At 44.0% G+C, this 12476-nt stretch overlaps 1 protein-coding gene across 1 annotated transcript; it reads right to left on the bottom strand.

The window, feature by feature from the left end:
• Positions 1–439: 439 nt before the first annotated feature.
• On the bottom strand, positions 440–12042 carry LOC128437212 (voltage-dependent calcium channel gamma-1 subunit-like). Its single transcript, XM_053419274.1, has 4 exons — positions 11808–12042; positions 4251–4325; positions 765–911; positions 440–672 (listed from the first exon to the last, which is right to left on the bottom strand). The coding sequence occupies exons 1-4, from the start codon at positions 12040–12042 to the stop codon at positions 440–442; spliced, it is 690 nt and encodes a 229-aa protein (XP_053275249.1).
• Positions 12043–12476: the final 434 nt, after the last annotated feature.

The following is a 12476-nucleotide window of genomic DNA, read 5'->3' as shown; positions in this document are numbered from 1 at the left end:
TTGATTAGTCCTTTAAAAAATAAATAAACATGTTTTAAAACATATGCAGAGTATATGAGTGGATAGGGAAGCATACTTAAAGTGTTTTCAGATATTTGTTAATACCATTTGGCCCAGATCTGAAACCACAGGTCTAATCTGAGCTCTGGTCTCCAACAGGAGACGAGAGCTTCGCTGGTGTTGGACAGGACCTGTGTATTGGACACATACCTGCTTTTGAGCAAGCATTAGAAACTCCATTATTATTATTATTATATTTACATATATTATATGTCTATATGTTATAATTCTTGGGAGGTCAACTTCCCACGATGGCTGTTGTCAAGTCTCTGTCATCACGGCTTCATGCGGCTGCCAGCTCCTGTTCTCGAAATGAATCCAACATCTGTGCTCAAAACAAAAAGAAAGATCGTCCCGCGCTCGTCTGTCCGTGCGGCCGTCACTCCACCTGGTCCTGCTCAGCGTCCATGCAAGTCTCCCACGGGTTCCTGGGCATCTGGGGCATGGAGAGGATGAGGAGGGCGAAGCCGGTGAGGAAGAGGAGGACGAAGCCGGCGCAGGCGCAGGCGAAGGACCAGGCGTAGTAGTACTCGATCCAGATCGTGTCCTCGCTCTCGATCATTCGCTTCACTGACTGACGCATCACCTCCAGGGAGATGAAGAGGCAGAGGCCTATGGGGGGGGGGGGGGGAGGCAGAGAGGTGAGATTCCCAAACACAGATTGGAACAGAGAAACACTCATTTAATTGGTTAACCGAACCCACCTGCGAACGCAAAGAACATGCCGGCAGGTTTGAGGAGGTAGTCTCTGCCTTTGCCTTTACCAGTGCATGACCCGAGTAAACACAGAGAGCCCAGGATCATGAAGGCCAGGCTGAAGATGGAGATGGCTGCAGCCGAGATGTTGTACTCTGGAAGGAAAGAGACATCCAAAATGTTTAACTCCATACTTTTTTCTATGTGTCATATATTTTCACTCACATTTATATGCAGTTCATATATGTATAAATTGTATAAGCATACAGCTTTAAGTGATGAATTATTGAGACGACACATCTTCCTTTGTTTCAGACGAAGGAGAATTTAAATCCTGGATCCTTTCACGTATTGGATGGTTTTGCTCATGCAACAATTCCCTCCTTTGGGAAAAATCCATGAAGTTCTTCGTGTCAGGTTAATGACAGAGTCTTGCTTTAGACTTTTAAATATTATTATTATTATTATTATTATTGTCAGCAAAATCCCATGACAACAGCTAAATCACATATGTGCTAACTGGAATTTTAGTACTGGAACATTCAGCTCCAAGCCAGTTGTTTCCTAGACAGGTCACAGATCTCTCTTTCAAGCTTTATGACATCCTGAGCTGCAAATAGACTCATTCATATCATGTCACATCACTTTTACTTCTTTTTGTGCACGGAAATACATTTGATTCGTTCTTTAAAGGAAGTACAGGTCTTATTAGCAGGACCATGTCTTTCCTGGTTCTTCTCCTGAAACTCACAAATACACTGCATGGATGTACTGTGGTCCTCGTGCTGACAGACACAGTGTATCTGTGCAACAGGAGCAGCAGCTGGCTGGTTTCCCTGAGCAGAGAGGTGGATGGGATGCGAGGCCTTTGATCTGCCGCCTGTGAACCGTGCCCAGGGGAGAGGGGCTCCGCTTCGGGGGATTGAGGGCCTTCATCTCCAGCTGACAGGGGAGGATAGGCTGCACCCCGAGATACTGATAGTGTCTCTGGAGCTCGTTGGCTAACTCGGTCTCGAACATCTGAGTTTTTCCAACACCAAAGGATAAAAATAAAGGTAGACATCAAAAAGATACCACCAGTCACACAGGACCAGCTTTGTGGTTCCTCATGTGAAGTAGGGGAGCACTGAAGTCAAATGATCGCGGTGAGCGTGTAGCTTTGCTCCTGTTGTGTCTATTTATATTCATTCATGTATATGTGTACTCTATATACAACCAGATCATGCCCATGTTCTGTTCATACAGGCAAGAACATGGAGGAGGATTTGGGAATTTCAAATTTTCTTTTACTTTCCTCTTTTGAGTAGATTTGATACAAGAGCTATTTTCCCCACAAAAACAACTGAGGGCATTTTAACGTCACTTGGTGGAACGATTGCATTCTGTACAGAGATTTGATCACATCACACCTGTTTTATCCTTTTATCATTGGAACCCTGTTTGTTTAAGGACTGTTTTAAAATCTTCATGGCTTGGCCCCAGGCTGTATCTCATCTTTGAATTCCCTATTCATCTCTGCCCAGCATGCAATCTTCAGGGCAAGGGTCTGCTGTTGTTTCTTAAAATATATCTGCTGAAAACAAGGTGGGAGGGGCAGAGTGTTTGCCATCAGGTCCCGAAGGCCCTGGAATGAACTGCCTGAGGAAACGAGGCAGTTTGAGACTCTTTTAAATCTCAGCTAAAAACATTATTTTTTCCTAGTTTCCACATGTCTCTTAGGGTGCCACGTTATTATTGCTCTTTTATCTCAATTATTATATTCACCATTATTATTTATGTATTTTCTTCTGTATTTTGACCATTCATTTTTTTGATGTGCAGCACTTTCTACTTTGTGTTTAAAAGTGCTGTTATTATTATCATTATTTGTAATGATAAAAATAATGATAGTAATAATACTGTTATTATTAATTGATGGAAAGATTGTGTATGGGTCGGGAGAGAACCCATTCAATTTTGGTGTGGATCAAGGGATGGATCCAGAATCTTTAACTCTTTCACTATTCCTCCTGGGAATGATTCATAGATCTTGATGTAACAGCTGGTATCTTTAAGTGTGTGCAAGTTGGTGCAGCTTGATTGAATTTGAGGGGACTCTCATCTAATGAGTGCAATTCTCGTTATATCCATTAATGCACTGCTTCAAAAAGAGCTGTAATAAGTCACTAAATGAAATGGCACAATACTGCTTATGCAGACATGACATATATTATCATAAATGTTTGAAAAACCTCCAATGCCCCGTATCAGTTCATTCAAGTGTCCTTTTACTAATTTGCAAGATTGTCATTACACTTAATTCATCTTTTTTTTTTTTTTTTTTACAGGCGACAGCAGATAAGAGTCTTGCTGTATAGACGGATGTTCCTGTGGTGACACACATCTACTCTGTTCATTCGGTTCAGCCGAAGGACTCAGTCAAGAGGGACTAACACCACAGGGAACTTAGGTCAGTGCTACAATCATTCCAGTAAACTTGCAGTGTGTTTCCCTCAAGGGTCAGCAAACACCGCTGGAGTGCTACATGTGTGTGTGTGTGTGTGTGTGTATGTGTGTGTATGTGTGTGTGTGTGTGTGTGTGTGTGTGTGTGTGTGTGTGTGTGTGTATGTGTGTGTGTGTGTGTGGGAGTAGTGGTACCCGCGAATGCTTGTATTAGCATCTCAGAGTTTAGGATGTGGGGGTGTGATCATGTATATGTCTATTCACATTTACACCTCAGTAATTGAGGCGGACAGTGCTCCGCATGTGCTCGGCCCCCTAACGCATATTACATGTAAGGGGCTGTCATACAACATGCGTGGGCTGGGCGCAGAGAGAGCACATGGTTAAAACAGGGTCACTGCAGACAGGAGGGATGGGATGTTATCTAAAGATCAGGTCTCGCTCTGATCCTGAGGCTCGGTATGTGAAACACTCGGCCTTGTGTCAGCGCTCACCCTGAATTCTGTGACCTCCCACCAACTGGTGACCCCCAGAGGTGCAACAATCTGAGGCCACATTCTCCACGTGCACTAACATAATCTTCCAACATGAAATAAAAATGTCTGAGGCAGGTTACCACGATACAAGAATACAAATATGTCCGTAAGAGATGGTGCGGGACATTAAGTGTTATTTATGTGGACCCGTGTTGGTGCGTTGACGTTACTTCACAGATGGACAGAGGGCTGGGGAAGTTTGATGTCAGCTGACAGGTTTGGTCGTTGACAGACGGGGGGGCTCCACCTGCTGTGACACCGCTGACTGCGCTGCGGTCAGAAGTGCGACATGAATGAAAATCTGAGCCCACGGAGAGCGGAGCTGCAGCAGCAGGTGAGGTCAGCTGGGAAACTGTGGTGCAGCTGTTTTGATGTTGAACTTTACACAGACTGAGACGTCCTGCTGCTCCACATTTACACAATTTATTAATAATTAATCCCTCTTTTTGTTTCGGTTTCATGCCTAAAATGGGATGAAGAACGGAGACATTGGGGAACCAGCTTCAGAGACCTACCTTTTTGGGTTTTGTACTCAAATATCTCTGAGTCCTTCCCCGGAGTGAAGTGTCCGAAGTAAGTGCAGTTTTCCTCTGTGAAAAGAAAACAAACAGGATTTAGTCAAATTAGATTATTTGATTTTGCTGCCATTTAGGGGATGGACACAATAAATATCCCTATTATCGCCTTATAAAGTCACTATTAACACGTTAGCAAATATTACCATATTCACACCATAGACAATAAAGGTGGACGACATGACAGCTCCCCAAAATCGAATGGCCCTCTGGTGGCTGACTGCAATAAAAGTCGTACATCGCCTCCTCCATGTTTGTGGATAGGACATTGACCAAACTAAAAAGTCAGAGTACACATTAAACAATTTTTTTCTCAAAGATTATTTGACTTATTTATTTTATTTTCAATTTGGTTCTTTTTATCGAGCTGATGTTTGCTCGAGAGTTGATTTTAAATTAGTTTTTTGATGCTATAAAAAACAGGGACTCTCATATCTAGCTCAGATGCACCAGACAGAGAGGCACCAACTTCAACTCTCACCAAGTTTAACTCTTTTGTGTATTTCACCAGTGGCAAGACGTAAGGACACAATGTGATTTAGAAATGCATACTCTAGGCTTAACTATCCAATAGGATGCAAACACCAACATGTAACATAGGGAAGGACAGCTATTCTAGCCATTGATGGATGTGCTGTTAGAATGGTTGACGCAACCCTTCTGGTCTCCTTGATGCGTCAAGTCTACATTCAAATCTTCAGCATAAGAAATCAGCTGCTGGTTCTCCTTTCACCAGCTTCCAGAAAAGTTCCATGACAAGATAAGACTGAATTACAATCACAATGTGCATCAGTGGGATCTCATGACCATGTCCCCATCCTCCATCTGAACAAACGCAAGTCACATATTTAACAAACGCAAGTCACATATTTACTCATATTCTTGATCTGTTTTGGTCTCAAACAACTCCTGAGGAATATTTCTGGATTTATAGCTGCTCAAGTCGCCTCTGCTCTCACCATCTAGTCTCTAGATTGGACTGAATTTAAGGAAGGTCAATGCTTAAAATTCTGTTTCCCTTGACAGCTAACCTGTGTTTTACAATTCGATTTTATATCGGAGAATAACAAAAGTTGTAATTGGGTCTTTGCTCAACCTTTCCACACCTCGGTGGAAGCTCTGCCCTGCATGACCTGCACTCTATGGCTGGCCTCCACCTGCTTCGGTGCACCTCGTGAATATATTTCATTTGAACAATTCACACTGACTCAAATTGTTTCCCAGGGGATAATATTACCACTGAACTGTCTGCGTGACATTGTGATGCTGCGGGCCGTGCGACTGTCAAAGTAAAAGCAAGTTTCGAGTTTGGTTTTTATTGGGTATTAGAGGTGTTAAACCTTTGGGATTTGCTCAAATAAAGTCAGGCTGATTTAAGGGTGTCATCAGGGTGTGGTTAGGACAGAGTTATACTCTATCCTGCTTTGCCAAGTGTTCAATAAAAAAAGCAACAGTTGAATCCAGTGCGGAAATAGACTTGGCGTTCTGTCATTTCTCTTATTTCATACCACACGCTTGCTGTTGGGAGGTTTAAAAATGTATACGTGGAAACTACACAGAGTGGCTCAGACTTAACAACCGAGGCTTCGCTGCAGGGAACATGTGTTCCTGAGAGCAGAAGAATGTCCTGACATTAAAAAGAAATAACATGTAGGTTCGGATGATCATACGTGCAGAGACTGAGAGTGAGAATATGTGTAAAACACCGGACCGCTATGTAACCTCATCTCATTCGAGGACAAGTGCATGTCAATGATCTCGGTTATGCTACGAGGTCTTCACTCGCGTGCCTGCTCCTAATTCCCCCCCCGCCCCCCCTTTTTCCATACATTGTCGCCGAGGGACATGAGCGATATGCATTCTGTGGAAACGAGTCGTACTCCCTGGTATCGGAACGCAGTGAGGCTCAGTGACACATGCTGGGGGGGGGGGGGGGGGGGGGTGTTCCTATGTACCCATGGAAATAAACTAAAGGGATGTCAGAAGGCCTTAATATAAAATAACACAGACATTTCAATCGATAGGCAAATACTATAAAGCATATTCTTTCCCAGCCAAGTCAATGCTCAAAGTTCACAGAAACCTTCTTTGATATTTCAGGCTTTTATTGCTGTGGGCCCACAGCTTCCATGAATGAGGACTGGCCATCAAAACACAGAGGTTGTTACAAAAGCCTGAAACATGCTTCTGCGACTGCGTCTGCGTCTTTTCACGCCGCTGTGGCTCAAGACTCGTTTTCATTCATGCTTCCCCAACCGTTGCGCGTCTTACAAAGCAATTCCGCGCCAGAACACTAGGCGGAGTAATGCTTTTTGTCGAAGGCGACCTGAGAGACGCCTTATTTGTGGGTGTGGCAATCGCTGTTGACTGTTTATTTACCTTCTACCAGTCGTGTTCTCCATTACAAACACACGGTGAACCATGGCAGAGAGTGTATTCACGATTCCAACCGAACAACAATTGATTGAGATGGAGCTGCTGGACATTGAAGAGCAACTTCTTATAATTAGACTGTTTATTTACATCGCCACTCCGGCTCCTCATAGCCTATTTCTGGCGGACAAATCGGCCAGTCAGTGACGGGTTATACAAGTGGTCATACTTTCGGATCTCTTCTGCCAAGTGCTCTTCTATTTGGTCCATATTCGTTCTTCTAAATCTTCCGTGATTTCCGCGTATTATGGGGCATGAAACCGGAAACTAGACACCGGACGGGATGTAGAGCAGACCAATCACAGCCTTGCGGGCTGAGTGAGCTTGCGGAGCTTTGCCGTAAATTTTAGAAAAGGGGGTCGACACCCGTCAGCACGTAAGGAGGGATACATAAGCACGTAAGGGACCCGGAAGGGCTCTTGCGCTTACGGGCCCGTGAAAACGCAGAAGCATGTTTCAGGCCAACAAGCTCCAGTGTTTTTCACTGTAGAAGCACGTACGAGCGTGTGATTGAGTCTCGTCAACTAGTTTTGCTTCTGAATAAAACCTTGTGTTTAAAAAGGGAGAGAGAGAAATATCTTTGAACCTCACTAATTTCCTCGAACTGCTGAATATATATATATATATTTTTTTTTTTTTTTTTTTAAATGAGAATTCTTATCCAGCCCTCAACTCTGCTTTATCCCTGTGTTGTAACACAAGACAACTCTTTCAGTAGCCAGAAACTGTGTCAGAGAAGATTTCCAGTGGGCTGAGTGGTCCTTCATTGGCTAAATGCATATCTGGTCTGAGTGGAGCGGCTCAACGTTTAGTGGAACTTGGACCCGATGCTTCAAACTCATTGTCGGCATCAAGCAGCGTGATTCCCACATGTGAGTGTCGACTAATTACACCTTTTTGTAGGAGCTCTCAGTGCAAGCTTCAACAGAAACACGGGGACATGCTGGTGGTTATCAATCAATGTGTATTCATCTGTGGAGAGTGTGCCGACACACACACAGGCATGCACACTCTACTTGTGGTTGGTCCTCATTCTGTGAGGCTGTGCTGACAATCTCAAGCTCTGTCAAGCCTCTCTTGTTTCTAAAAAGGACAATCCGTCAGCTGACTATACCCCTGACAACAGTCTGTTCCTAATGGTCCCCTCGCTCGTTCTGGGTGTGTTAGAGTGTGAGTGTGTAAATAAAGTTGCACAAAACAATCCAAGTGCAGAAGGAAAAAAAGAGGAGTAGAGCTGAAGCTGGAGTGCCGAAAATCTATCCAAGCAACACAGCAGTTTGAGCGCACGCAGCCCAAAATCCAAGCACAAGGGGGGCGGGGGCGCGGGGGGGGTCGAGTGCGAGCACTTAGATTTGAGTGGAAGTGAAATCAATTAGTGCAGCTCTGAAACTGAAAGACCTCGCTCTTAAATATGAAACATAACATACCACTCAGGCTCCTTCGATTCAAGCACTCACACTCCAAATTAGGAAACTGCCATTTGGACTCAACTACAAACCCACAATGACACACAGACACATCCCAATATGATCAAGTGTTGAAGCCATAACTGGGAATTTCCCATCCCCATATATAAAGCCTATCTCTGTGTCGCTATATCACTTGACTGCCCATGAAGGCAAAATGCCAGTAGTTAAGCTTTCTTTTTAGATTATGCATCTCATCTGTGGGGAGTGTAAAGTAACCTGAGAGGCGGGAAGCTGCAGAAAGGTTCCGATGGGAACAGTTTTCGTGAGACATCAGGTCTTAGAGCTATGCCTAACGCCTCCAGCCGGCCCCATCACTCAGAGGATTGCTTTCTTTGGCGGGAACACTAGACCCTTGCGGCTTCTACCCAAGACAGCTGAGTATTTACATGGCCTATATTTATAACTACAACGACTGCTTGCTTAGCAGTTTGGGCAATATTCAGCTGTTGGAGCACAAAGTTAAGAGCGTTTGCAATTTCTTCGAGAATCAAACACGAGGTGAGCGACATGGAGGAGCTTTGTCACACAACTGGTGGAGAGGGGACATCTAAGGTTACTTAGTTTACAGTTTACAGCATCTCAAATATCCAACACAAGGGGAGCTGTAAGGTAGAAAAGATGGAGAACACACAGCAGAGCAGAAGTTAGCAACTAAAACAAGTCCTCAGGGATGAAAACTTATTTCTTAGAGCTTATGAGGAGAATGACGTTCATAGAACGATAACTCCGCCAAGGCCAGACAGGTCAAAAATCCAGATATTTATTTTGATCCACACCAAATCTCACTCACTCATAAATAATAGGTCCATGAATTATTCTCTGAGAAATCTAGAAATGTTTTGAAAGATGTCCCATATGGAAAAACACATTCCTTGTCCAGATCTGGAACCAAAACTCTTTCCTGACCCTTATTGCATCCTAACACACAAGTTACGTGGAAATCCATTTGGCTGTTTTTGTGTAATCTTGTTTACAAACCAACCAGCCAACAACCAAATGGACAGGAGTGAATACAAAATGTCCCTGGCAGATCTGATGAGCCATGTCTGCATCATCAGTTTTTGTTGTTTGTCTGAGATCATCTCTCCATCTGCACATTGTCCGCAGTCAACCTAAACAACACCTCGCTTCGCCATATTTTCCAGATGAGCGTCTCGCAGCGAACAGAACCTCCTCACCCACTGCTGAAGTCCTGCTTTGGATCGGAGGTTTGACAACTCTCTGGAGAGTGTCTGTGTCTGTGATAAACAATAATGTTCCTCTCCAAATAGAGCAAATACAGTGCCTGGGGGAACCCCTGCAGACTGAGGGAACATCCACTACATTTACTTACAGTAAATAAAGGCTGGCGAGGTGACAGTACACACGGAAATATATATTATAAAATGATTTATGCCTAAAAATTGGCACATAAAAGCATTATAATTAGTATTTGCCACTTGCCACAGTCTGAAGAATTCCCTGAATGTCTGGGTGTGCTGAGCTGCGATAGTTTATTCAGCACATGCCCACCATGCTTTCACAAATGAACCACCCTCAGGCATTTCATCTGCTGCTGCAGCTCTAGAGTGCAGACAGTGTCTGGGATTCCCAAAAGCCAAGCAGCCACCATCAGTTAGGACATATCTTCTCTCAGCTTTATGAGACGGACAAATTTAGAAGGGAATTCCAGCCTCATTTCTTTTAGTTTACGCACAGGGTCGGACAGTGGGGCATCTCAGATAACAGATTACCAGAACCGTTGAGTCGGACGTCTCTCATTCTACAGACGAGTGACTCGCACCGCATTTCAGGGACGTGAGTCATTGCCTGTCAGCAGCCGCTCAACATCCATTTTGCTCGATAACCATCTGCTTTTTATTCAAGCAGCTGTACGGGCATCTGTTGTCATACTAACTTTATTTTGAGACAGTCACAGCGAAGTGAGCCTTCGTCAGGCTTGTGGGGAAAGAAGTATTCAGATCAGTCCCTTAAGTACTGTTCTGTTAAGTGATAGTAACACAGTGCAAATACACTCAATTGAATATTACTGTATTACTGTTATCAGCAGCAGAACGGCTCCTTTCAGAATTAGAGTTATATTAAATTGTTGATTCGTTTATAAACAAGTCCCATGTTAGTAACACTAATGATTTCTCTAAATGTATAGTGGAGTAAAAAGACAATAGTTTCCTACAAACTGTTACTTAATCTATAGAGGTGTTGTCTTGTTTGTTTGTAAGCAAGATGACACAAATACAAGAGAACAGCCTCGTTGGAAAGATGCCATATAGGTCAGGAAAACCCCTTTTCAATTATGTTATGGATTCAGATCAGTTTTGTTTTTTACTCTCTTTATTTACATTGAGATTTTGCCGTTTTCCCAGACAATATTTCCTAAATCTTGATGAAAAAGAATCTGGCACATTTAGGGGACTGATATTTATGAGAAGTTTGGTACTGCTTGTTTGAATTTTAGGGGACTGCTGGGGCCTGGCGGTGGTTTGGGCTCTACTGAGTCCACATTCCAGTTTGGGAGAGTATTGTAAAGAGCTTCGGTATTTGGGACTAACTTTAAAGATGTTTTTTTTCAGCCAGAACTCTTCTTCACAAATCCTTAATGACTGAAGACGCTGCAGTAAATATTCATTTATATAAGTTAATTCTGATGTATTCATTTTTTTATTGTTTTATTTTGAAGTTCTTGAAAGTTGCAGCTGCACAAACACTGGTTGTTTTAGGAATAAATAATCATTTAACACCATTCCCTGTAATAAGCAACAACTTGCATATCGTTCCTTGTAAAGAAAATGAATTTCAGTTCATCCTTCAAAACTGATCAGGAAACTATGGAGACCTGGAAGTATCCCAGTAAAGTAGCACCGTATTGTACCGTGCTTGAGGAAATGCTCTCATTAAACCCCTGATTAAGTTCTATTGTAATATCAGTTCACTTGTGGTGTTTGTAAATGTCTGGTGCCGGTGCCCATGTTGTGTGAAGCGTCAGTTGTCTGCAGGCTCTGCACCAGCTGGTTTTACTGAAACACGTCCACACCCTTAGAGGAGCAGCCACCTGTGGAATCAGCTGTCGTGGGGTTCTCTGGTTGGTTAAGTGCAAACCTGCCGCCCGTTGGGACCCTGTGACACATGCACGCTCGGATATCCGTGACTGACAGTCTTTACAACTGTTGGCCGAGGCATCCTCACAAGGCCTTTCATGGATGTCACCTTGTTGTTTGTCCGTAGGAGGGGCGGCGATTACCAGCGCCCACATGACCGAGGTTCAGTGGCTGATTTGCAGACGACCTCTGCGGTTTGAAAAATCAATAGCACTGATGACGTCATTATAAACCATCTAAATCAGGTGAATATCTGTGATTCGGAAGTTAAATCATTCTGACTTCCTGTGGTTTCACTGCCTAAAATTGGAATTACAATGTCATGTGACATGTTCGGAGTCATCTCTATTCTTAGTAGTGTCTTACCTCATGAGCACTGGGTTAGATGCAAACACATACAGTCCCAGACACACAAAATCCCTTCAGTATGGAACGACACCCTCAGGTGCAGAGACAAAAAGAGTTGTTTAACTTCAGTGCTGAGATTTGCCTCTTACCTCCAGGCAGGCTGATGGGTCCGCAGCCTTGTTCCAAGTTGTTTTCGGAGCTCATGTAAATCTGCTTCTTGCACAGTCTCCACAGGCCAAAGTGGGCCGCCTCACAGGTCTCATTGACTCTCTCCACCCGCGGGCTGAGCACGGCCCAGTGGTCCGTCACCACCGCTGTGAACGTGCAGGCCATACCCACCAGGAGCACGAAGATGGCAATCTTGATCTTTGTGCGCCTGTGCATGTTTCCAGGTGGTGAGATCTCTGTTCAGTGAATATTTGTCCCTCGATATATGAAAAAAAAAGGGGAAAAACTTATCAAATTGCAATGTGGACACTGGTCTGAGTCCAAGGGGCTTCTCTTCCCAGTGACCGCAGCAAGCTTCCCAGAAAGACTTCTCTCGGCCTAAGACCAGTCTGTTCTCTCCTCCTGTTGCAAATCTCTGCCACTGGTTCGAAGGGAAAGAAGCCAGACTGCTCCTGTCCTAGTTTCAAGTCCCCTCTTCCCTTCTCACCACGAGCGGCTGCATGCACAACCGAGGGACTACAAGTTTAGCCTTACAGCTGTTGAAGCAGATCAGGAAAGTTGATGACCAAATCAACTGTCTGCCTCGGTGGGCAATGGGCATGGAGGCTGCAGCATGTGTTTGCTAAGTGTTTTGCTGGGGGTGGGGTGGG

This window comes from Pleuronectes platessa, chromosome 3 (assembly GCF_947347685.1).
Source record: "Pleuronectes platessa chromosome 3, fPlePla1.1, whole genome shotgun sequence".
Lineage (NCBI taxonomy): Eukaryota > Metazoa > Chordata > Actinopteri > Pleuronectiformes > Pleuronectidae > Pleuronectes > Pleuronectes platessa.
Note: the sequence above shows the minus strand (reverse complement) of the source record. Positions and strands in the feature narration are given on the sequence as shown.

Excerpts from the sequence above, each read along its gene's own strand:
- LOC128437212 (XM_053419274.1), bottom strand. The coding sequence starts at position 12,042 with ATGCACAGGCGCACAAAGATCAAGATTGCCATCTTCGTGCTCCTGGTG. Across the intron at positions 4,326-11,807 it reads ACCCATCAGCCTGCCTGGAG|AGGAAAACTGCACTTACTTC; the intron begins GTAAGAGGCAAA and ends TTCTTTTCACAG. Across the intron at positions 912-4,250 it reads TGAGTACAAAACCCAAAAAG|AGTACAACATCTCGGCTGCA; the intron begins GTAGGTCTCTGA and ends CTTTCCTTCCAG.